The 23,247-nt window shown below is 45.8% G+C and overlaps 1 protein-coding gene across 1 annotated transcript in view; it reads left to right on the top strand.

Moving 5' to 3' along the window:
- Positions 1 to 23,247, top strand: part of mtf1 (metal-regulatory transcription factor 1) — a 96,418-nt gene that overhangs the window by 44,819 nt on the left and 28,352 nt on the right. Inside the window, exon 5 of the mRNA XM_070899222.1 lies at positions 22,241 to 22,372. Within this exon, the coding sequence (XP_070755323.1) occupies positions 22,241 to 22,372 (132 nt within the window). The remainder of the gene's footprint in view (positions 1 to 22,240; positions 22,373 to 23,247) is intronic.

The following is a 23,247-nucleotide window of genomic DNA, read 5'->3' as shown; positions in this document are numbered from 1 at the left end:
TGATTTCCCTTTCACAAATCCATGCTGACTTGGACCTATCATGTCACCTCTTTCCAAATGCGCTGCTATGACATCCTTAATAATTGATTCTATCATTTTACCCACTACTGAGGTCAGGCTGACCGGTCTATAATTCCCTGTTTTCTCTCTCCCTCCTTTTTTAAAAAGTGGGGTTACATTGGCTACCCTCCACTCGATAGGAACTGATCCAGAGTCAATGGAATGTTGGAAAATGAATGTCAATGCATCCGCTATTTCCAAGGCCACCTCCTTAAATACCCTGGGATACAGTCCATCAGGCCCTGGGGATTTATCGGTCTTCAATCCCATCAATTTCCCCAACACAATTTCCCGACTAATAAAGATTTCCCTCAGTTCCTCCTCCTTACTAGACCCTCTGACCCCTTTTATATCCGGAAGGTTGTTTGTGTCCTCCTTAGTGAATACCGAACCAATGTACTTGTTCAATTGGTCTGCCATTTCTTTGTTCCCCATTATGACTTCCCCTGATTCTGACTGCAGGGGACCTACGTTTGTCTTTACTAACCTTTTTCTCTTTACATATCTATAGAAACTTTTGCAATCCGCCTTAATGTTCCCTGCAAGCTTCTTCTTGTACTCCATTTTCCCTGCCCTAATCAAACCCTTTGTCCTCCTCTGCTGAGTTCTAAATTTCTCCCAGTCCCAGGATTCGCTGCTATTTCTGGCCAATTTGTATGCCACTTCCTTGGCTTTAATACTACCCCTGATTTCCCTTGATAGCCACGGTTGAGCCACCTTTCCTTTTTAATTTTTACGCCAGACAGGAATGTACAATTGTTGTCGTTCATCCACGCGGTCTCTAAATGTCTGCCATTGCCCAACCACAGTCAACCCCTTAAGTATCATTCGCCAATCTATCCTAGCCAATTCATGCCTCATACCTTCAAAGTTACCCTTCTTTAAGTTCTGGACCATGGTCTCCGAATTAACTGTTTCATTCTCCATCCTAATGCAGAATTCCATCATATTATGGTCACTTTTCCCCAAGGGGCCTTGCACAACGAGATTGCTAATTAATCCCCTCTCATTACACAACACCCAGTCTAAGATGGCCTCCCCCCTAGTTGGTTTCTCGACATATTGGTCCAGAAAACCATCCCTTATGCACTCCAGGAAATCCTCCTCCACCGTATTGCTTCCAGTTTGGCTCGCCCAATCTATGTGCATATTAAAGTCACCCATTATAACTGCTGCATCTTTATTGCATGCACCCTTAATTTCCTGTTTGATGCCCTCCCCAACATCACTACTACTGTTTGGAGGTCTGTACACAACTCCCACTAACGTTTTTTGCCCTTTGGTGTTCTGCAGCTCTACCCATATAGATTCCACATCATCCAAGCTAATGTCTTTCCTAACTATTGCATTAATCTCCTCTTTAACCAGCAATGCTACCCCACCTCCTTTTCCTTTTATTCTATCCTTTCTGAATGTTGAATACCCCTGGATGTTGAGTTCCCAGCCCTGATCATCCTGGAGCCGCGTCTCCGTAATCCCAATCACATCATATTTGTTAACATCTATTTGCACAGTTAATTCATCCACCTTATTGCGGATACTCCTTGCATTAAGACACAAAGCCTTCAGGCTTGTTTTTTAACACCCTTTGTCCTTTTAGAATTTTGCTGTACAGTGGCCCTTTTTGTTCTTTGCCTTGGGTTTCTCTGCCCTCCACTTTTCCTCACCTCCTTTCTGTCTTTTGCTTTTGCCTCCTTTTTGTTTCCCTTTGTCTCCCTGCATTGGTTCCCATCCCCCTGCCATATTCGTTTAACTCCTCCCCAACAGCACTAGCAAACAATCCCCCTAGGACATTGGTTCCGGTCCTGCCCAGGTGCAGACCGTCCGGTTTGTACTGGTCCCACCTCCCCCAGAACCAGTTCCAATGCCCCAGGAATTTGAATCCCTCCCTGCTGCACTACTGCTCAAGCCACGTATTGATCTGCGCTATCCTGCGATTCCTACTCTGACTAGCATGTGGCATTGGTAGCAATCCCGAAATTACTACTTTTGAGGTCCTACTTTTTAATTTAGCTCCTAGCTCCTTAAATTAGTTTCGTAGGACCTCATCCCTTTTTTTTACCTATGTCGTTGGTACCAGTGTGCACCACGACAACTGGCTGTTTTCCCTCCCTGTTTAGAATGTCCTGCACCCGTTCCGAGACATCCTTGACCCTTGCACCAGGGAGGCAACATACCATCCTGGAGTCTCGGTTGCGGCCACAATTGAATCCCCTATCACTATCGCTCTCCAACTCTTTTTCCTGCCCTCCTGTGCAACAGAGCCAGCCACGCTGCCATGAACTTGGCTGCTGCTGCCCTCCCCTGATGAGTCATCCCCCCCCCCCCCCCCAACAGCACTCAAAGTACATTATCTGTTTTGCAGGGGGATGACCACAGGGGACTCCTGCGCTACCTTCCTTGCACTACTCTTCCTGCTGGTCTTCCATTCCCTATCTGGCTGTTCACAAAATATTGAGTTTACTGTACCTACGCTGTTGAATTATTGCCCCGTATATCAGTAAGCCACGTGATCTCATTCTATTCAGTCGTCATTTAATAGCGCTTCAGTTCACTCTAGCATTCCTGAGTGATGAGTTGTTTACTTTTAATCAGGTCTGATTATAGTTTCGTTGCAGTTAACCAATCCCTGCATTGGGTAAAAGTTCTTTGTACAACTTTCCTTATAATTGTTTACGGTTTAATTTTAGTCACCTTGTTAATCCAGGTGCGTTTCAAATGTGGATTTGTTGCTATTGTTGATTCCTAATCTTCAATTGTGCATTTTCCCTGTTTTTCTTATATACCTTAACAACTTTGTGTAGTGGTAGTTAAAGGGTTCAGGAAATGACCCACAAGAGTGTTGAGGTGTCCTGTCCTCCTGTTCTCAACAGGACAGCAACTTGGTCTGGTGCCAAGGGCAAGAGAATGTGTTCAGTGATTAACTCAGATCATGGGGTTAGACAGGTCTTTTGTTCGATTGCGAGAAACTAATCATCATCATAGGCAGTCCCTCGAAATCGAGGAAGACTTACTTCCACTCAAAGTGGGTTCTCAGATGACTGAACAGTCCAATACGGGAATTACAGTCTCTGTCACAGGTGGGACAGACAGGCGTTGAAGGAAAGGGTGGGTGCGACTAGTTTGCCGCACGCTCTTTCCGCTGCCTGCGCCTGGTTTCTGCATACCCTCGGCGATGAGACTCTAGATGCTGGCCGCCCTCCCGGATACACTTCCTCCACCCAGGGCGGTCTTTGGCCAGGGACTCCCAGGTGTCTGTTGGCATGCTGCACTTTATCAAGGAGGCTTTGAGGGTGTCCTTGAAACATTTCCTCTGCCCAACTTGGGCTCGTCTGCCGTGAAGAAGTTCCGAGTGGAGCACTTGCTTTGGGAGTCTCATGTCTGGCATGTGAACTATGTTGCCTGCCCAGTGGAGCTGGTCGAGTGTGGTCAGTGATTCGATGCTGGGGATGTCGGTCTGGTTAAGGACGCTAACGTTGGTGCGTCTATCCTCTTGGGGTTTTCAGGATCTTGCGGAGACATCGTTGGTGGTATTTCTCCAGCGATTTAAGGTGTCTACTGTATATGGTCCACGGACTCTGAGCCATACAGGAGGGCGGGTATCACAACAGCTCTGTAGACCATGAGCTTGGTGGCAGATTTGAGGGCCTGATCTTCGAACAGTCTTTTCCTCAAGCAGCCGTAAGGCTGCACTGGCGCACTGGAGGCAGTGTTGAATCTCGTTATCGATGACTGCCCTTGTTGATAACGGGCTCCCAAGATATGGAAAGTGGTCCATGTTGTCCAGAGCCGCGCCGTGGACCTTGAAGGTAGTGCTGTGTGGCGGGGACAGGCTGGTGGAGGACCTTTGTTTTACGGATGTTTAGTGTAAGGCCCATGCTTTCGTACTTCTCAGTGAAGATGTTGACTATGACTTGGAGTTCAGACTCTGTGCGCACATGTATGCGTCGTCCGCGTACTGCAGTTCGACGACAGAGGTTGGGACGGTCTTGGATCTGGCCTGGAGGTGATGAAGGTTGAACAGGTTCCCATTGGTTCTGTAGTTTAGTTCCACTCCAGCTGGGGAGCTTGTTGAGTGTTAGGTAATAGAAGCGCATAGACGTAACAACACAGAAACAGGCCATTCGGCCCAGCTCGTTCATGACCGTGTTTACCTGTCAAGCAAGCAAATAGTCCTAATTACATCCACCCTGCTCCCAGATTGCCTCACTCCCTTTTCCTTTATCCACCTATCCAGACTAATCTTGAACATATGTTTTCTGACTCAACCATGAAACCTGGAAGTGAATTCCACAGCCTTTCAGCTCTCAGTAAAGAAATTTTGCACGTTCTTGGCACTAAATCTCTTCCATTTAATCTTGCAGCTATGGCTCCTCAACTGCTGGAAACCGTCTGCTTCTATCTGCCCTGTAATGGTGCACTTGTTTAGTCTCAGATGGTTAATCCTTTTTAATCTCTGCAATGTTTCTCCAACTCCCTTTTGCTACCATCTGTCTTTTAATTCCTTTTTATTTTCAATTTGGGTTCTCTTTTTTTTTCCATGCACTAACTGCTCTTTTTAATGTTGGTAAATGGTGTTTTGATGAGTCACTGCATTAATCTCTCCTTGAAAAACTGTATCCTTGATCAGCATTTAACATCTACAGAGCGTTATCCAAGAATTTTATATGAAGTTGTACCCAGTGCAAGGATTTCAGAAATGTGTCCCCATTACACATGACAATTTTAATATATTTGTTCAATCCTGAACTTTAATTCTACTATCCCTGCTTTAAAGTATAGCAATACTGCATCATGGTGTGCCGCAGGCTTGATGGACCAGCTGTTTCTTTTCCTGCCCGTCAATATTACATGCACATATTATCTGCATCCTTTTAAATTATTTACGCCCAGCCCCAGCCAAACTGGATTTGGAAAGAGACTGTGCATAGTGGTAATAGAAGCCTTGTTTTGCTAGTCTAGCATTGCGCATTTACAGTCTTAAGCCGGAAATGTCTTTACCTTGCCAGGTCTGGTGTGGCCAGGGTCTCTACCCCGCTGCTGGCTTCATCCCGCTGTACAAAATGAACTTGCCTCAATGGGCCTATTAAGCCCACCCATTGCGTTAGCTGGCCCAATTTGATGGAACGGGTCTGGTGGCGTTTTAAGTCGGGATCCTTAAAGGGACCATGGTCACGTTAAATTTTAAGTTTAATCTGACATAGTGGGTGTTGAATCTTTACTGTACAATTGTGATAAAAGTTGAGTTGCAAAGAAATATTTACCAGCTGTGACTCAGTGGGTAGCACTCTCTCCTCTTGAGTCAGAAGGTTGTCTTCTTCAGCAACGACTGGAACTCTCCTTCCCCACCGGTGACCTGGCCTCTTCTCCACCTCCTACACGTGGTGAGTACCATGGCTGTGACCCCCCCCCACCCTCCCACCCTGAACCCCGGTGGGCCACTGACCTTCCCAATGCCTGCCCCCAACCAGGCCTCGGACCACCTACCACCAAGGGTGCCACCCAGCGCCGAGCCTGTGGCCAACATCTCAACGTAGGCAACTAGGCCCACATTGCATTGCCTGGTCTCCAGTTGTCTTGAACCCCTTTGCACTGGATCAAGATCTTGCTCAGCTAAGCCCGTGTAGTAACTAGTGTGCAACGACCACCCCACCTTAAAAGAACTTGTGTCCAGACATCTTCCACTCCGTTAACATGAAGTTCGGGACCTGGAACGTCAGGACCCTCATAGACAACTCCAACAGCGACAGGCTGGAATGCCGCAGCGCCATAGTTGCCCGGGAACTTAGATTCTTTGATATCAACATCACCGCCCTAAGTGAGACCCGACAGGCAGGGGAAGGCCAGCTCAAGGAACAAGGTGGAGGTTACACCTTCTGGAAAGGGAAACCAGAGGAAGAATCCCTCCTCCACGGATTCGGCTTCGCCATCAAAAATGAGCTGGTTGACTGCCTCAAAGACTCCTGCTGCGGGCTAACGAACGCCTCATGACTCTTCGACTCATCCTATCCCGGAACCAGTGCGCCACAGTTGTCATTGCGTATGCCCCAACACTCGATACAACTGATGAGGCCAAAGAGGGTTTTTACACCAACCTCTCAAAATCTCTGTCCTGCGTCCCCGCAGGCGACAAACTTGGGTGACTTCAATGCCAGGGTTGGCAAGGACACAGACCTCTGGGGGGGCGTGATTGGCAGAGAGGGGGTAGGGAAAGCCAACTCCAGTGGTACCCTACTCCTGAAAATGTCTAGAGCATGAACTTGTCATCACCAACACCTTGTTCCGCCAGAGGGACAAATACAAGGCATCTTGGCAACACCCTCGCTCCAAGCACTGGCACCTGCTCGACTATGTCATCGTCCGAAACAGGGATCGCAAGGATGTGCGCACCATGACAGGAGCCGACGACTGCTGGACGGACCACCGTCTAATCTGATCCATCATCGACATCAACATAGCCCCAAAGCGGAGGGGGCAGCAGAAGCAGTGCTGCAAAAAAGTCAATGCTGGAGCACTTAAGGACCCAGCTAAGAGAGCCCTATACAGCCAGCGCCTCACAGCTAACCTGCCGTGCCTTGATGACCCCAAGACGCAGAATGCCCACAGTGCTTGGTCTGCCCTCCAGGCCTCCATAACCAGTGCCTGCAAAGAGACGCTCAGTTGCTCAACCAGCAAACACCAGGACTGGTTTGATGAGAATAATCAGGAAATCCAAGAGCTAATAGATCGCAAGCGCAGGGCATTTCTGAGCCTTAAACTACAACCCAATGCGGGAGCAGCAAAGCAGCATTACAGGCGGCTCAAGGCTGAGGTCCAACAAAAAACCGGGACCTAAAGAACAGGTGGTGTATGGAGAAAGCAGAGGAGATACAGCAGCTGGCCAACAAGCATGATGTTTGAGGATTCTTCATCGCAGTCAAGACCACCTATGGGCCAAACACCCAAGGCCCCACCCCACTGCTGGCCAAGTACGGGGAAACACTCATCAAGGACACTGAGGCAGTCAGGGCCTGCTGGAAGGAGCACTTCGAAGATCTCCTCAATCGAGACTCTGCCTTTGACTCGAGTGTTCTCGACTCCATCCCGCAGCATGCGACCCGCCACCACCTCAGACCCTAATACTGCTTGAGGGAGAAAAAGCCATAAGATAGCTTAAAAACAAGGCTACGAGTGCGGACGGAATCCCTGCTGAGGCATTGAAGTATGGCGAAGAGACACTGCTGGCACGAATACACAACCTCATCTCTCATCTGGAGGGAGGAGATCATGTCGGGGGAATCTGAGATGCAGTAATCGTGACCATCTTTAAAAAAGGGGACAAGTCCGACTGCGGCAACTACAGAGGAATCTCCTTGCTATCAGCCATTGGGAAAGGCGTCGTTTGGGTCCTCCTCAACCGTTGTCTTCCCGTGGCTGAGGAGCTCCTCCCGGAGTCACAGTGCGGATTTCGTCCCCTATGGGGCACAACGGACATGATTTTTGCAGTGCGACAACTACACGAAAAATGCAGGGAACAGCGCCAGACTTTATACATAGCCACCTTCGACCTTACAAAGGCCTTTGACACTGTCAACCGCGAGGGTCTATGAAGCATCCTTCTTCGTTTCGGATGCCCCCAAAAGTTCGTCGCCATCCTCCGCCTGCTCCATGATGACAAGCAGGCCATGATCCTTACCAACGGATCCACCACAGACCCAATCCACATCCGGACCGGGGTCAAACAGGGCTGCGTCATCGCACAACCCTCTTAATCTTCGCTGCCATGCTCCACCTCAGTCAACAAGCTTCCCACTGGGGTGGTAGTAAACTACAGAACCAGTGAGAAACTGTTCAACCTGCACCGTCTGCAGGCCAGATTCAAGACCATCCCAACCTCTGTCGTCGAGCTACAGTAAGCGGACGCCTGTATCTGCGCCCATAGAGGCTGAACTCCAGGACATAGTCGACATATTTACTGAGGCGTATGAAAGCATGAGCCTTGCGCTAAACATCCGTAAGACAAAGGTCCTCCACCAGCCTGTCCTCACTGCACAACACTGACCCCCCCCCCCCCCCCCCCCCCCCCAGTCATCAAGATCCATGGCGTGGCCCTGGACAACTTCCCATATCTCGGGAGCCTCCTATCAATAAGAGCAGGCGAGATTCAACACTGCCTCCAGTGTGCCAGTGCAGCCTTCGACCGCCTGAGGAAAAGAGTGTTTGAAGTCCAGCCCTCAAAACTGCCACCAAGCTCATTGTCTACAGGGCTGTAGTAATACCCGCCCTCCTGTATGGCTGAGACATGGACCATGTACAGTAGACACCAAGTTGCTGAAGAAATATCACCAAGGATGTCTCTGCAAGATCTTACAAATCCTCTGGGAGGACAGGCATCAACATCAGTGTCCTCATTCAGGCGAACATCCCCAGCATTGAAGCACTGACCACACTTGATCAGTTCCGCTGGGCAGGCCACATTGTTCATATGCTTGACACGAGACTCCCAAAGCAAGTGCTCTACTGAGTTCCTTCTCGGCAAACGAGTCAAAGGTGGGCAGCGGAAGCGCTACAAGGACACCCTCAAAGCCTCCGTGATAAAGTGCGACATCCCCACTGACCCCTGGGAGCCCCTGGCCCAAGACCGCCCTAAGTGGAGGAAGTGCATCCAAGAGAGTGCTGAGCACCTACAGTCTCAACACCGAGAGCATGCAGAAATCAAGCGCAGGCAGCAGAAAGAGCGTGCGGCAAACCAGTCCCACCCACCCTTTCCCTCAATGACTATCTGTCCCACCTGTGACAGAGTCTGGCTTGTATTGGACTGTTCAGCCATCTAAGAACTCGCTTCAGGAGTGGCAGCAAATCTTCCTCGATTCCGAGGGACTGCCTATGATGGTTGTGGGTTCATGTCTTTCTTTCATATGACTCCATCTACAAATACGATCAAGTACATCATTTTAAAAAGTACAATAATTGGGAAGTTATTGGTGCTTTAGTCACAAATCTCGACATTTGTATCAGTAACTAGTACAAATAAAAGATGTCTGTGTTTGGTAATACATAAAATTAAGCCGATTTTAAATGTAATTGTAATGGGTTGAATTTACAAATTTATGCAAGTTCAGCGGAAGAGCTGCGGAATCCCTGACAAAGTGTGTGGTGCTTACACTCTGTTTCTGGGATTTCTGTAGCTCTTTCATTGAAGACTGAGAGGGGATCTCATAAAAATGTTTAAAATTCTGACGGGCTTAGACAGGTTAGATGCAGGAAGAATGTTCCCAATGTTGGGGAAGTCCAGAACCAGGGGTCACAGTCTAAGGATAAGGAGTAAGCCATTTAGGACTGAGATGAGGAGAAACTTCTTCACCCAGAGAGTGGTGAACCTGTGGAATTCTCTACCACAGAAAGTTGTTGAGGCCAATTCACTAAATATATTCAAAAAGGAGTTAGATATAGTCCTTACTACTAGGGGGATCAAGGGGTATGGCGAGAAAGCAGGAATGGGGTACTGAAGTTGCATGTTCAGCCATGAACTCATTGAATGGCGGTGCAGGCTCGAAGGGCCAAATGGCCTACTCCTGCACCTATTTTCTATGTTTCTAAGTTAACAATGGACAAGTGAGAACCTCTGCAGAAATTTACCCTAAAGTCTGAGGCTGAAAAATTAATTGTATTCAGGGACTGAAAGCAAATTGAACCAGTGGAATGAGTGATGAGCATGAAATTGTTATGGTTGGTGACTTGATTTAATGTGTAACTGGACAATCACTGTACTGAGGAAAAACCTGGCCAGAAACGAGAGAAACATTTATTTAAATGGTATGATATTTTTATAGTGCTGATCAATTCATTGCAATTACTGTTCAGTTGGAAGGCAGCAGCCAAGAATGGCCAGTGAAAAAATTAAATTTACCAGTAGCTTTGTAAGTAGAACAGAATCTCCATCAATCTGTTAGCTGATTTAATCAACATGTTTTAATTTTGGTTTGTTTTCAATGCTGTCAAGTAATCAGCTGGAGCAATGGTCACAGAACTCGCACCTCCGATCAACAGACGTGGTTCCTGAGCTGTGAATCCCGTGGCCATGCAGGGAAATTTAAAAAGTAGAGGGGAGAAAGCCTAAAGTGCCTGTAAACTACTCCATAATTTCAATTGGGTCCCCAGTGGTTGCAGATAGGATCGGCTCCACGATGACCGACGCGCCTCGGGGAAAGGGTGCATGGGAGCGAGTTGACAGCAGTTTCTCGACTGTTGTCAAACAATTTTCCTTCCCGACCCGCCACTGATCTCTCCTGCTAACACCACGGAAAATTCAGCCTATAGTTGCCGGCCTGCCCTTGTGGATTTTTAGACCTGTTCAGTTTTTTTTTCTGAATATAAGCATTTTGAACTGATTTTGGTTTTAGCAAGAAGTTTAAAAATTGTGATGGCTTAACATTTTCCCCAGATGTCGGAGACGTCATATTGCAAGGAATGTTAAGAAAACACATGTCTGCAGGTTTCATTTGCTAAAGCTGGATCCAAAGCCCTTTCAGTTGAATGCTCAGTTTTGCCCACCACTCTGTATTCGCAACCACTGGTTCCAACCAGAAAGTAGAAAACTTTCCTGCTAAAAGCAACTGCATTTCATTTTTTTGACACCACAATGAATTGCTAATCGATTGGAGGTCTGACTGAAACAAGATAGTTTTATTATTGATATATCATCACTGTTTTCTTCTCTCTGCATCGAATGACTTCTCATCCTTGGTGATTTCAACCTCCATCTCAATCCATCATTCTCTCTCGCTCGCGCGCGCGCTCTCTCGCACGCGCTCGCTAACCACCTATCCTCCCTTAATCTCTCCCTCCATGTAAACGCCCCAATCCTCCTTCACAGCCACCCCCTTGACCTTGCCATCTCTCATGGCCTCGCTACTCCCAACATGTTAGTCGCAGATAAGGCCATCCCTGACCACTTCCTCATATCGCTCTCCACCCACATCCCCTCTCCCCCACCCTACCTCTTTGTGTTCACCCCTGGAAAAAACTCTCTCCCGACTCTCTCACAACTATACTTATCAACTCCCAACTGTCCAGCCTTTGGCCCTCCATTCATAGAATCGTAGAAAAATTATAACACAGAAGGCGGCCATTTGGCCCATCATATCCGTGCCAGTTGAAAAAGAGCTAGCCAGCCTAATCCCACCTTCTAGCACTAGGTCCGTAGCCCTGTAGGTCACGGCTCTTTAAGTGCACATCCAAGTACTTTTTCAATGTGATTAACATTTCTGCCTCTACCACCCTTTCAGGCAGTGGGTTCCAGACCCCCACCACCCTCTGGGTGAAAATCTTTTTCCTCATCTCACCATGACATTTCTGCAGCAACTGATCTGCTCAATCACACCCTCACCACCATCTTTGATGTCCCTATTAAAACAATTACTCTCTCTCTCCCTGGCCGCTCCACCTGGTACAGCCCTGACCTTCGGTCTCTGAAGTCCAAGGAACGCAGATTTGAACGGTTATGGTGGACACCTGGTTTAGCCATTTACCGCCAGATCTGGCTGGACTGCATAAAGCATTATCGGGTCCTGCTCTCGTCTGCCTAAATTTCTCACTATTCCAGAATCATTCTGGAATGCAAAGATAAACCCTGGCTTCTATTCTCCACTGCTAAACATCATCTTAAACCGCTCTCCCCAGTTTCCACCCTCACCTCTGACAATAAGTGTGAGGAGTTCATGGGCGACTTTGTCGCTAAGATTGAGAACATCCGCTCAACCACCTCTGCCTCTTCCCTTCCTTTCACTAGCCCACCAGGCCAAACTGTCTCTAAGGTTCCCCTAGCCCTGACCTCACATTTTTCTCCAGTTTCTCTCTGATCTCCCCTCATGACCTTTCCAAGCTCATCCTGTCCATGAGACCCTGCTCCCTTGACCCTATTTCCCCCCCCCCCCCCCCAAACTGCTGACCACCCAACTTCCTTTTCTGGCTCCCATGTTAACTGACAATTAACGGTTCTCTCTCCTTAGACACTGTTTTTCTTCCCCCCCCCCCCTCAAATCTGCCATCAGCGCCCCCTCCTCAAAAAAAAAAATCCTCGACCCCTCTGTCCTTTTTAAAAAAAACTACCGCCCCATCTCCAACCTCCTTTTCCTCTCCAAGTCCTTGAACGAGTCACCTCCCAAATCTAAGCCCATCTTTCCTGCAATGCCATGGTTAAATCCCTCCAATCCGATTTCCATGCCTGCCACTGCACCGAAATGGCTTGCATCAAAGCCACAAATGACATCCTTTGTGACTGTGATAAAGGCAAACTATCCCTCCTCGTCCTTCCTGACTTGTCTGCAACTTTTGACATGGTTGACCACTCTATCCTTCTCCAACGCCTCCCCACCGTCGTCCAGCTGGGTGGGACTTATAAATTCATTAAAATGGTCTGCATCAATGACACTCCGTGAACTGAGGTGGAGGAGAAATGTTCTTGTGGTGGAAAAACTTGACTTATGGATGTATGCTTGATATCAAATATTTGCTGGGTTTGTCTGGTGAAGGAGGATTTAGCAGGATTGTGGGGTGACTTGAAAGGTGCATCCAGGGCACTGAAAATGCTCTGGCTTACTGTGGGAGGCTTATGATCATGAATTGTAAGGGTGAAATTTAGGTACAGCAGACCGCCGCTGTAACGGTGAACAACACAGCAACCCTTGGGTGATGGCAGCCAAAGATTCCAACATGGTAAAAGATATTGTTGCAACTCCTAGAATGTAGTATGCATTTTATGTATTTGTCTTTCCTTTATTTTCTTTCTTCCTTCCCTTATCAGCGAAGCTTCATTTATCTTTGAACAGGCAGTGAAACTGAAATACAGACATTTCAACTGAAGTAGATTTGAGCTCATCGTTGTCCCCGTCCTCATCTTCTTCTCCCCACCGGGGAAAAAAAATCTTCCACATTAAATTTTGCTGATTTTTTTTTTTCTTTTGGCCAAATTGGGCAATTAAATTCGGCATCCTCGCTCTTCAAACAGTCATGCCATTCATCCTGGCAGGTAATCCCAAAAGTATTGCTGATATGTGCTCTGCATAATACATGTCTTGAGTAAGAGTCTCCATTACAGTTCAAAGCCAGGTCAAACCAGAGAGAATTGGTTTCAGGAACTGCCAGCAAATTTTGGGTGAGGTCTATATTTAGCACTATTAATTTCTAAGTTCAGATTGGAGCATTATTGAGCTGGGAGGCATAAATACTTCATTTAATGTTTCTGTTTATGCAATGTTGCTTAGCATCAGGTTGCTGGCAATGACGGTGGCGTTCCACCATCCATGAGGAGAGTGTGACATAGCTTCTTGCACCTATATCAGGATGTTTTAGGAAGAAAAAACAGAAAATGCAGCATACACTCAACCGATCAGTCAAAGTTATGGCCAGAACAGAAATCTTAATGTCTCAAGTGTGACCCTTCATCGTAACTGTGCAAAAAGATAAACCGCATTTTAAAAAGAAACTGAACAGAAGAGGGGTGGAAAACATAGGTGCACACATGCAAGAGAGAAAATGTGTGTGTGAAAAATAAGGGAAAGGAAAGCGTTCAAGGTGAACAGAGTAAAAGACCAGAGAGAAAGAAACAGGAATTCTTCAAGGCAGGTATTCCTGGAAGAGCAACGGCAGTTGGTAGCCTCTCCCCGAGTAAGACGGTTGTGGGTTCAAGTCCCACTCTGGACACTTGAGAACAAAATCTAGGCTGGCACTACAATGCAGTGCTGAGGGAGTGCTCCACTTTTGGAGGTGATGTTGAGACGTTAAATCGAGACCCCATCTGTCCCCTCGGGTGAGCATAAAAGATCTCATGGCACTATTTTGTAGTTCTTCCTGGTGTCGGGAAAACAGATTATCTGGTTATTATCACATTGCTGTTCGTGGGACTTTGCAGTATACAAATTGGCTGCCGCATTTTATACATTACATCAGTCACTATACTTAAGAAGTACTTCACTGGCTGTAAAATGCTTTGGGACGTCCTGAGGTGGTGAAGGTGCTATATAAATGCAAAATCTTTTTGCATTAAACAATTGAAATTTTAAAAAGCTGCAAACGTTAGAAATGTGGAACAAAACCAGCAATGTTCCCGCTGAGCTAGGCAGCCACACAGCAGTCTTGAGGTTCCTCAATGGCCGCTCGCCGACTTTTATCTGGGAGAAAACCAGACATGCACGAAAATTTTAATGGGCCGCACAGCCAGTTAAAATTACACTCGGTCGGTCAGCGTCTGGCAAGAACAGACCAGTTAACATTCTCTAAGAATGCCTTGAAGTTCTGGCCCTCTTTGTAGTGATTTCTACTTGTCTCTTGTTCACCTTCATTTGCTATCTGTTTCTCTTGTTTTTGATGTGAATACTACTTCTCTCGTGTCTTTTTCTCTCATACCATTGCCCTGTTCCTTTTTTAAATGCTGTTCATCTTTCATTTGTTTGCGTCAGTTCTGATGAAGGATTGCACCTGAAACATCACCGTGTCTGTTCTCAATAGCTGACTGATCTGAATGTTTCCAGTATTTTCTGTTTTTGTTTGATTTCCAGCACATCCATTATTACCTTTTTTATCTATATTTTCAAAAGCTCTGGTCATGTTAATCAGCTTGTTCATTTCCTGCTTCGTGTCTTTGGGGCAACCTGACTGTTTTTTCCCTCAACATGTGAGCCACTTGACCAGAGTTTAGCAGCAAAGGACAGTTGGTGAAATAACGAGCAATAAGAATGTATTTTAATGCTGCATGTAGTCTCGATACTGGTATTCACACGGTGTATGCATGCGAACATTAACCGTTCTGTGTATTTGTTGGTAAAATGGTGAAGGCGAACAGCAGAGTGAGTGAATTTTGGCCGTTGAGTGCTTTACTTCCTTGGTTACTGAACTGTGTTAAATGTTAAGTAAATATACACATGTGACCTATATTTACCTGTATTGTGTGCAGAACGTGCTTTTTTTCAAAAATATACTTCATATAAAGTTTTCACAATACACTGGAAAATAGCTCAATACCTTGCGGTCAGCAAATCCATACAATTCGTATGGATGCTGACAGCAGTTCCATACAATGCAGGAGCGTGCATTTCATTTCAAGGTATAGTTTAGTATAATCTGTAAATCACGTTACATGTAGTACTGTGCAAATGAGGGTATTACATGGAGCAGATGAGAACAGGTTTACATTAGATTCCAGGATACATTTCAATGCCAATCACCTTACATGTAGCACTATGCAGATAAAAGCAGTACATGGAACGGATGAGAATAAATTTACATTTGTTTACAAGTTACTAAACCGTGCAGAATGCTTTCTACTAAAATTAATGCATGTGGCTAAACTGTGTCACTGCAGCCACACCTGTGGCTAGTCAGCAATTTCTGTTGACAACACTGATTTAGTGAATACGGCCATGCAAGGGACTTCAGCCACTTTTGTTGAGTTGCTTAACCCAGATCCAGTCAATTCCAAACGGTGGCATTGTTGTGTGTTGGCCTTCAGTTTTCTTAAGTTTTATACTTTGTGTTTTGAAAGAGTGCTGTTTTAAGCCTTCATTATTTTTTTAAATTGAGGCAGGGAGTAGCAGGAAAAAGTGGCAGGTGGCTTTTACCTGCAAGTAGGCCGGTCAGTCGCACAGCTGCTCACTTTGTATTTACAATGACCTTAAAACAACTGGGCTAATCCAGTGTGGTATCTATGCATTAATTTTCGATTCCTCTACAGTGCATTGAGCTTATCCTAGGGAACAGCTGACCCCAGCTGTGACACAACCACTCCATGTAATCGTTTCAGTCCTTTGCATCAAAGGTTTTTAAAAATAACTTCTCCTCTTCCCCCCCCCCCCCTCCTTAGATAAAAATAAAAATAGAGGGATATTGCAGAGCTTCCTTTAGACTTTAAAGATATATTAAATTATATTTTAATACAATTGCATACAGCCTAAAGTACAGAAACTACAACTTTTATTTATATAGCATCTTTAATGTAGTAAAACGTCCCCAAAGCACTTCACAGGAGCAGTTATCAGACAAAATTTAACTACAGAGCCACATAAGGAGATATTAGGACCGATAATCAAAAGCTTGGACAAAGAGGCATGTTTTAAGGAGTGTCTTACAGGAGGAGCGAACGGTGGAGAGGTTTAGGGAGGAAATTCCAGAGCTTGGGACCGAGGCAGCTGAAGGCACAGCCACCAATGGTGGAGCATTTAAAATCGAGGATGCACAAGGCCAGAGTTGGAAGAGTGCAGATATCTCGAAGGCTTGTCGAGCAGGAGGAGATTAGAGATCGGGAGAGGCAAGGCCATGGAGGACTTTGAAAACGAGGATGAAAATTTTAAAATTGAGGCGTTGCCGGACCACGATCCATTGTATACCGGCAAGCAGAGGTGATGGGTGAATGGGACTTGCGAGTTAGGATACGGGCGACAGAGTTTTGGATGAGTTCAACTTTATGTAGGATGGAAAATGGGAGGTCGACCAAAAGAACTTTGGAATAGTCCAGTCTAGAGGTAACAAAAGCATGGATAAGGGTTTCAGCAGCAGTTGAGCTGAGGCTGGGGCGGACTAGGGTGATGTTGTGGAGGTGGAAGTAGGCAGTTTTAGTGATGCAGCAGATTTGTGGTCGGAAGCTCATCTCGGGGTCAAATATGACATCAAGGTTGTGATCGGCCTGGTTCAGCCTCAGACAGTGGCCAGGGTGAGGAATGGAGTCGGTGGCTAGGGAATGGAATTTGTGGCGGGGTCCAAAGACAATGCCGTCTGTCTTCCCAATATTTACCTGGAGGAAATTTCTACTCATCCAGTACTGGATGTCTAACAAGCAGTGTGAAAATCAGGGACAATGGAGGGGTCGAGAGACTGTAAATAAAAATATCCACCAGTTACTACTTGTACATTTTTGATTTATTGGGTATGGGGTTTTAAGCAGTTCAGCAGTAATCTAATTCTCCCAATAGATAAAACCTTTCTAACTTTGAGGTGAGGGGTGTGATCAATGAGAGAAAAAGAACTTGGCAGTAGACTGGAGTTGGCCATCATTACATATGCTAAGCTACTGCTTATTAGCAGTAAAATGTTTCTTCCTTTCTGTCTCTGCCATCCATTGACAGTGGAACTCCTAACTGATCACCTGTCAAAATTTTGCTCAATTTCTCGCAACATAAAACTGACAGAGGGAGCTATTTTTGATTCAATTAGTTTGGACAGAATTCGCAAAGTGTTGGAATCCACTGAGCTACTTGAAAGGGTGCATATGTTCAGTCTGAAGAGTTTGTGCCAAAAATAATTATGCTGTTTCATGTTGGCCTTGTTCTGTGTTTATGATACAATGCCACTTTGAAAAGGAACTCTAAGAATTTGCAGTCACTGCTTCTTGCTCAAACAGCTCTCTATGCTCCAGGGTGATTCCATTACAAAAGCGAACAATATCCAGTGCCGAAAAGAAAGACATGAATTTTGGCATTCCAGCTGACCGACTGTGGTCTCATTATTTTTGATTGGTTTTCCCCCTCAATTTTTTATTTTTAGACTGCTTGTGTGCACAATCCTTTTTAGGAGTCAACCTCCTGCTAGTACAAGAACGGGTGGCACTATCTGTGACGCCCTGGGAATGAATGCGGTAGGGACAATGGGCTCCATTTTCCCCAGTTAACTGGGCCGTTTTTTTGCCGTGCGCTGCTTTTTGTTTGCCGTTAAATTAACATTTCCAAGTTTCCGCACCAGCGTAACTCAGTTACGATTTTTTTTTTAGGTTAGTATTTTTTTGTCATGACTGCGCCAGTTTTTCACATTTAAGCAAGTTTACATTTCTCCTTGGACCACACCCAAAAAACCTTCTCGGCACTTAAGAAAAAACAGCACACATTTAAAAAATCGGTGCAGAAAGACGCAACTGTTTTTATGCAAAGTTTTGGAGGGAGTCAAGTGACACAAAATATGCATTGTGAAGCTTATTTTTTTCAAAGTCAAAAGGGAGAAAATGAAAATCTAATGCAATTAATTTTTGATTTATTTCAAAGTACCACGCCACCACCGAACATCTCCTCACCGGTCTCGAGGGTCAGAGCGTCAGCCGGCAGATACGGGCTCGGCTTCAAAAGAAGCCTGGGATGGGGGGCATGGAAGCCGAACTAAAGGGATGAGAACCCTTATAAATACAGCGACTTCAAAAGAAGCCCGGGGTGGAGGGATGGACGCCAAGCCCGTGTCCGGGCAAGGGAGCGAGGCCGACCCTCGAGCCTGGTGAGGAGATATTCGGTCGGTGGGGTGGTACGTTGGGGGAAAAAAAAAAAAAAATTAAAGAATTGCATTAGACTTCGTTGCCCCAAATGTCGTCATTGAATGCCCAGCTTCCCGTTCTAAGCAAGCCTAATACACATGTGCAGACCAGGGTGTGGTCCATTCTAGGGCGTTGACCTTGGGGGTGGGGGGGGGGTGGGGGGGGAAAGAAGAGAGAGAGAAGGTTTAAGTCCTTTGTTCTGTTTTGAGCTGCTTGCAAAGCTACAATTTTATTATGGGGACAATAATGAAATGCCATACCTCGTGCAAGTCTTCTGCGTGCTGCAGAGGAAAAGATTGATTAGGCAGCATCACTTGAGGAACATCAGAGCACGTAGGATGATGGGCAGAAGGCCTTGCCCACATTAGGTATATCGAGACGGGCGTTCATTCCTGCACCTGAGTGATGCACACTGTGAGTCGGCTGTGTTTCCTCAAAGAAATTGTAGCCGAGATCTGTGAGTTAGTAAAAGCAGACCTGCACCCTAGAAGCGTCAGGAGGATTGCTTTGTCAGTTGAAGTAAAGGTTAACGGTGATGCTGCCTAATCAATCTTTTCCTCCGCAGCACCATCATGCAGAAGGCTTGCACGAGGTATGGCATTTTCAATATTTCCCCCATAATTAAATTGTAGCTTTGCAAGAAGCTCAAAACAGCAGGACAAAGGACTTAAAGCTGCACTTTCATTCTATGCATCTGGATCGTTCCAGGTCACAACTGGGGATGTGTGCGCCATTTATCAACATGCAACACATATCTGCATTCGGCAGTGACTGCTGCACTAAATGCCTGGAGGCAAAACTACATAAAGTTCCTCATAACTGCCCAGGCAATGCGTGACGGGGCTGTGGGCTTCTCCAGGATTGCTGGCTTCCCAAAGGTACAGGGCTGCATTGATTGTACCGACATTGCCTTGCGAGCACCTTTTGGAGGATTCCGAGATGTACAAGAACAGAAAAGGTTTCCACTCCGTGAATGTGCAGCTTGTCTGTGACAATGTGCATCGCATCATGTCAGTTGATGCGAGAATGCTATATCTGCCATGTTTCAGTAGCAGCCAGAAGGGCAGAGCTGGCTGCTGGGAGACAAAGGGCAAGGCCTCGCCACCTGGCTCAGGACGCACCTACGCGTAACCCGGACAGAAGCTGACCGGGAATACAACATGTCGCACATTGCGACGTGCAGCATAATCGAGAGGACCATTGGCATCTTAAAGCATTGTTTTCGATGCTTGGACCATTCTGGAGGCTACTTGCAATACTCCCCTGAGATTGTCGGTCAGTTCACTGTTGTGTGCTGCATGCTGCATAATTTAGCCATCATGAGGCAGCAACAGCTGGTAATAGAAGACCCACCTGAGCTGCGACTGGCTGATGAGGAGGAGGAGGAGGAGGAAGCCATGCAACTACCTGAATCCGCAGCACAACAGCGGGGGAGGGCGAGCTGTCGTGCCCCTTTTAACGATTGCTCGAGCCTTGCACCAGCAGATCATCCGTGTACGCTTTGATCCTGAAGGCTCAGCGGAGACTATTCCAAATGGACCATGTTTGTTTGGACCTGTTCTGTAATGTTGTGTTAATAGAACAAATAATGGAAATGATTCAGTTATCATTTAAAATATATTTTATTCAAAAGTTTAACACTTGTTTGTACTTAACTTTAAAGTTCGATGCAAGAATATTTTTTAAGTTTTCAGTTAAGATCATTTACAATCGTTTAAACTTGTAAATTTGTATCACTTACAAAAAACTTTTAATATGAGAACAGTTACAACAGTAACAACAATAATAGCAGCAGCAAAGAAAGGCTGCACCCATCTCTCCTCCACCTTTATTCTGAGACTGCCCGCTGCACTTGAGTCTTGGTGACTCCACCCCTGCCCGCAGGTGGTGGTGCAGTGTTTCTCGGATTGGTACCAACCTTATTCTTTCAAGCATCTCGGGTAATGCGCACTTGATGGGGCGTGGGCAGGCGGTAATATGGAAGGCCTGGCTTGGGCCTCTTCAGAGGCTGATCTGGGGATTGGAGTGGGAGTGGCAGTTGATTCTGTCAATGCGCGCAGGGTCTGGGTATGTTCCCTTATTGCAGCAGCTACCTGCGACATTCCCTCCCTCGTTTCCGGACAGTGTTCCCATTTCTCATGAGCGTGTTGTTACTTCTCCCGACAGTCCTGATACATCATCACACACCCTACTGATGGTGTCCAGGTGTGATCGCGTAAGGTCAATGCTCTCCGCATTCATTGACATCGTCTGAACCACATCTGTTAGATCCTGCACCTCAGGAGAGCGCTATCGAGTTCTCCTTACCCTCCTCATCCTGGGTGTGGCCCACTGGGACCTGCAGCCTCGGACGGTGGGGCCTTGCTGCACTCCACTGGGACCTACAGCCTCGGACTGTGCAAAACCATGGAATGTCCAAACACTCGTACCACTCGGGAAAGGGGCTGGCACCTAAATGGGCAGCACCTTCACCACCTCCAGAGAGTATGGAATTTGCAAGACTTGCTCCCTCCGTCGTGGTTGCTTTTCTCCAGGCAGGACCCATCAAAGCAGCGACCCTGTCCTCCAAGTGTGTCAGTGGTGCAGATTTGTCGGGCCGCCTCCTGTTCGAGTTCGTTCTCTTTTCTTTTTGTTGTGTGCCACCATCCTTTGCAACGACGAAAATACAACTTTTTAGAGAGGGTGTCTTTTTGCTGGGTGGGACATACAGATGGCCACACTTACAATTGCAATTCCAGTGAATAAATGAAAATATTAATTAAATTGACCAAGGCTCTGCCACTTCTTTTTACACTGGCCACCAGATTTTGTGGTGGTCACCATTGCACAGTAATCTTTTGCAAGTTGGTTCCAGCGTTGTTTCTTTTCTTTTGGTGAAACCTTTGTGACCTTTGCTGGTGTCCAGCTCGTGCCATCTGCCCTCAATCACAGTAACTAGTCCACTTTGTCCTGAGAGAAATTCTTGGTCCTTGAGCCACGTTGCAAATTGCAGCTCTGATTTTTCCACTGAGAATTAAAGTTCTCACACTTGGCTGGCTCTTTAAAAATGGCCGAATGCAGACTGGGTGGTATACTGGGCATGCACGCCCATAGCAGTCACGTTTTTAAAAGAAAACACCTTTTTTTTTCCTGTGCATGCGCAGAAGAGGGGGCTTCATTTTTTCAGCACAGACATTAGGCTCCATCTCCCAAAGCTAAAGGATAGGCTGCGCGGAGCCAATTAAAAAAAAAATTAGAATGGTGAAACTTGCAAGTTTTTTTGGCGTAGTCAGGGCCAAAAAAACGCGCGTAACTCTTGAAATATGCCAAAAAATGTCATTGGGGAAAATTGAGCCCATTGATTTGTGGGCTAGCACTGCAACCTACAGCAATGGGAAATGACTGTCCAATGTCATCACTACCATTTCAGTAAAGTAGGGTTGTGGATGGATTTTTATACTGTATAACCACAGTAACTGAAAATATACCCAGCAGGTTTGAAAACTTGAATTTTCTGGTGTGGGTTTTATGTAATACTGTAATAAAATTCGAGTAGTCTCTGGTCTGTCATTGATGGATAGTAATTTGAGGTTAATTAATGGTGTACAAAATGTATTGGTACTGTATTAAAGTGGTTCCAATGTAATAAAGCTTGATGGCTACACTGGATGTTATTTCTTTGGATGCCAACTTGTTCAAACAGATCAGACCTCCTTTGATTTACGACATTAGGTGCTAAACTCTGCTTTTAAGTAAGGCATTAGAAGCTCTGTTTTGAGAAGTTCTCCTGGAAAAAAAATTATTTGGAAAGGAAATGGAAATGGGATGTGTAGAGCTTGGTGTAACTAGTGATTTTGTAATTGTTAATGTATCGCTCATCAGCTTGTCAACTCTGAACACCAGTAGTAACTGCCTTCATTTCCATTTCATTTCCAGGCTGAAAGCCCATCAGAGGCTTCACACAGGGAAAACATTTAACTGTGAATCAGAAGGCTGCAGTAAGTACTTTACTACACTCAGTGACCTGAGGAAGCACGTCCGAACGCATACAGGAGAGAAGCCATTTAGGTAAAAGCTTTCTACAGGGCTTCAGTTCTTCTATAAAGCTGATAATTTGTACGTACATTCAGTTAGAAAATTATGCTAGACTGGAAAGTATCTGATAACTGTGTCTGGGGTCTCCAGTCTCCATCGATTGCAGTACATTCTTATGACTTTTTCAACTGCCAACTTGACACAACTACAAATATTAAATATATTTCCAAACCAGGAATAAAGGCTGAAATGTTGATATTGGGTAGAAATTTTAAAAAGTCAACTTTAAACTTGCTGCTTGATGTCTGTTCCTGGGTTTTTAAAATTTGTACTCTTAACTTTTCAGAATTAAGGGGGGTTGGTAAATCTATTGGCTGCTGAATAACGCTGCACTATACCATAACTTCTGCCATTATGTGCATTGTTAATACATATTTTGTTAGTGAGGGTTATGAACTTGCACTTTAGAAATGCACTTGACTGGCTTTCATATACACTTATAGTCTACTGGATATAGACTGAACATGTTGTTGTTTATCTCAGGACAAATGTCAAACCTTCATGGGAAATGAAACCATTTTATAAAAGAAGAGTTTGCAGAGTTCTATTACTTTAACTAGTCTAGATTTCTGCCTTCTCATCTTCCCACCCCAAAATGGTAAAGCCCCCTGTGGCCTGCTTTGATATCTGAGGAACTCTTGGTTTGACGACTAGTCACAGGCGCTGTAGTATGTTGAAGTTCTCAGATGGCTTCAGACTTTGTTTTCGGTGATGCTTATCGATCTACCTGGGCGTCACTGATGAGGCCAGCATTTATTGTCCATCCTTAATTGCCCTTGAACAACTGAGTGGCTTGCTAGGCCATTTGAGGGCAGTTAAGAGTCAACCACCTTGCTGTGGGTCTGGAG

Source organism: Pristiophorus japonicus, chromosome 14 (assembly GCF_044704955.1).
Source record: "Pristiophorus japonicus isolate sPriJap1 chromosome 14, sPriJap1.hap1, whole genome shotgun sequence".
In the NCBI taxonomy this organism is placed as follows: Eukaryota; Metazoa; Chordata; class Chondrichthyes; family Pristiophoridae; genus Pristiophorus; species Pristiophorus japonicus.
This window is presented reverse-complemented; position numbering and strand designations above follow the sequence as displayed.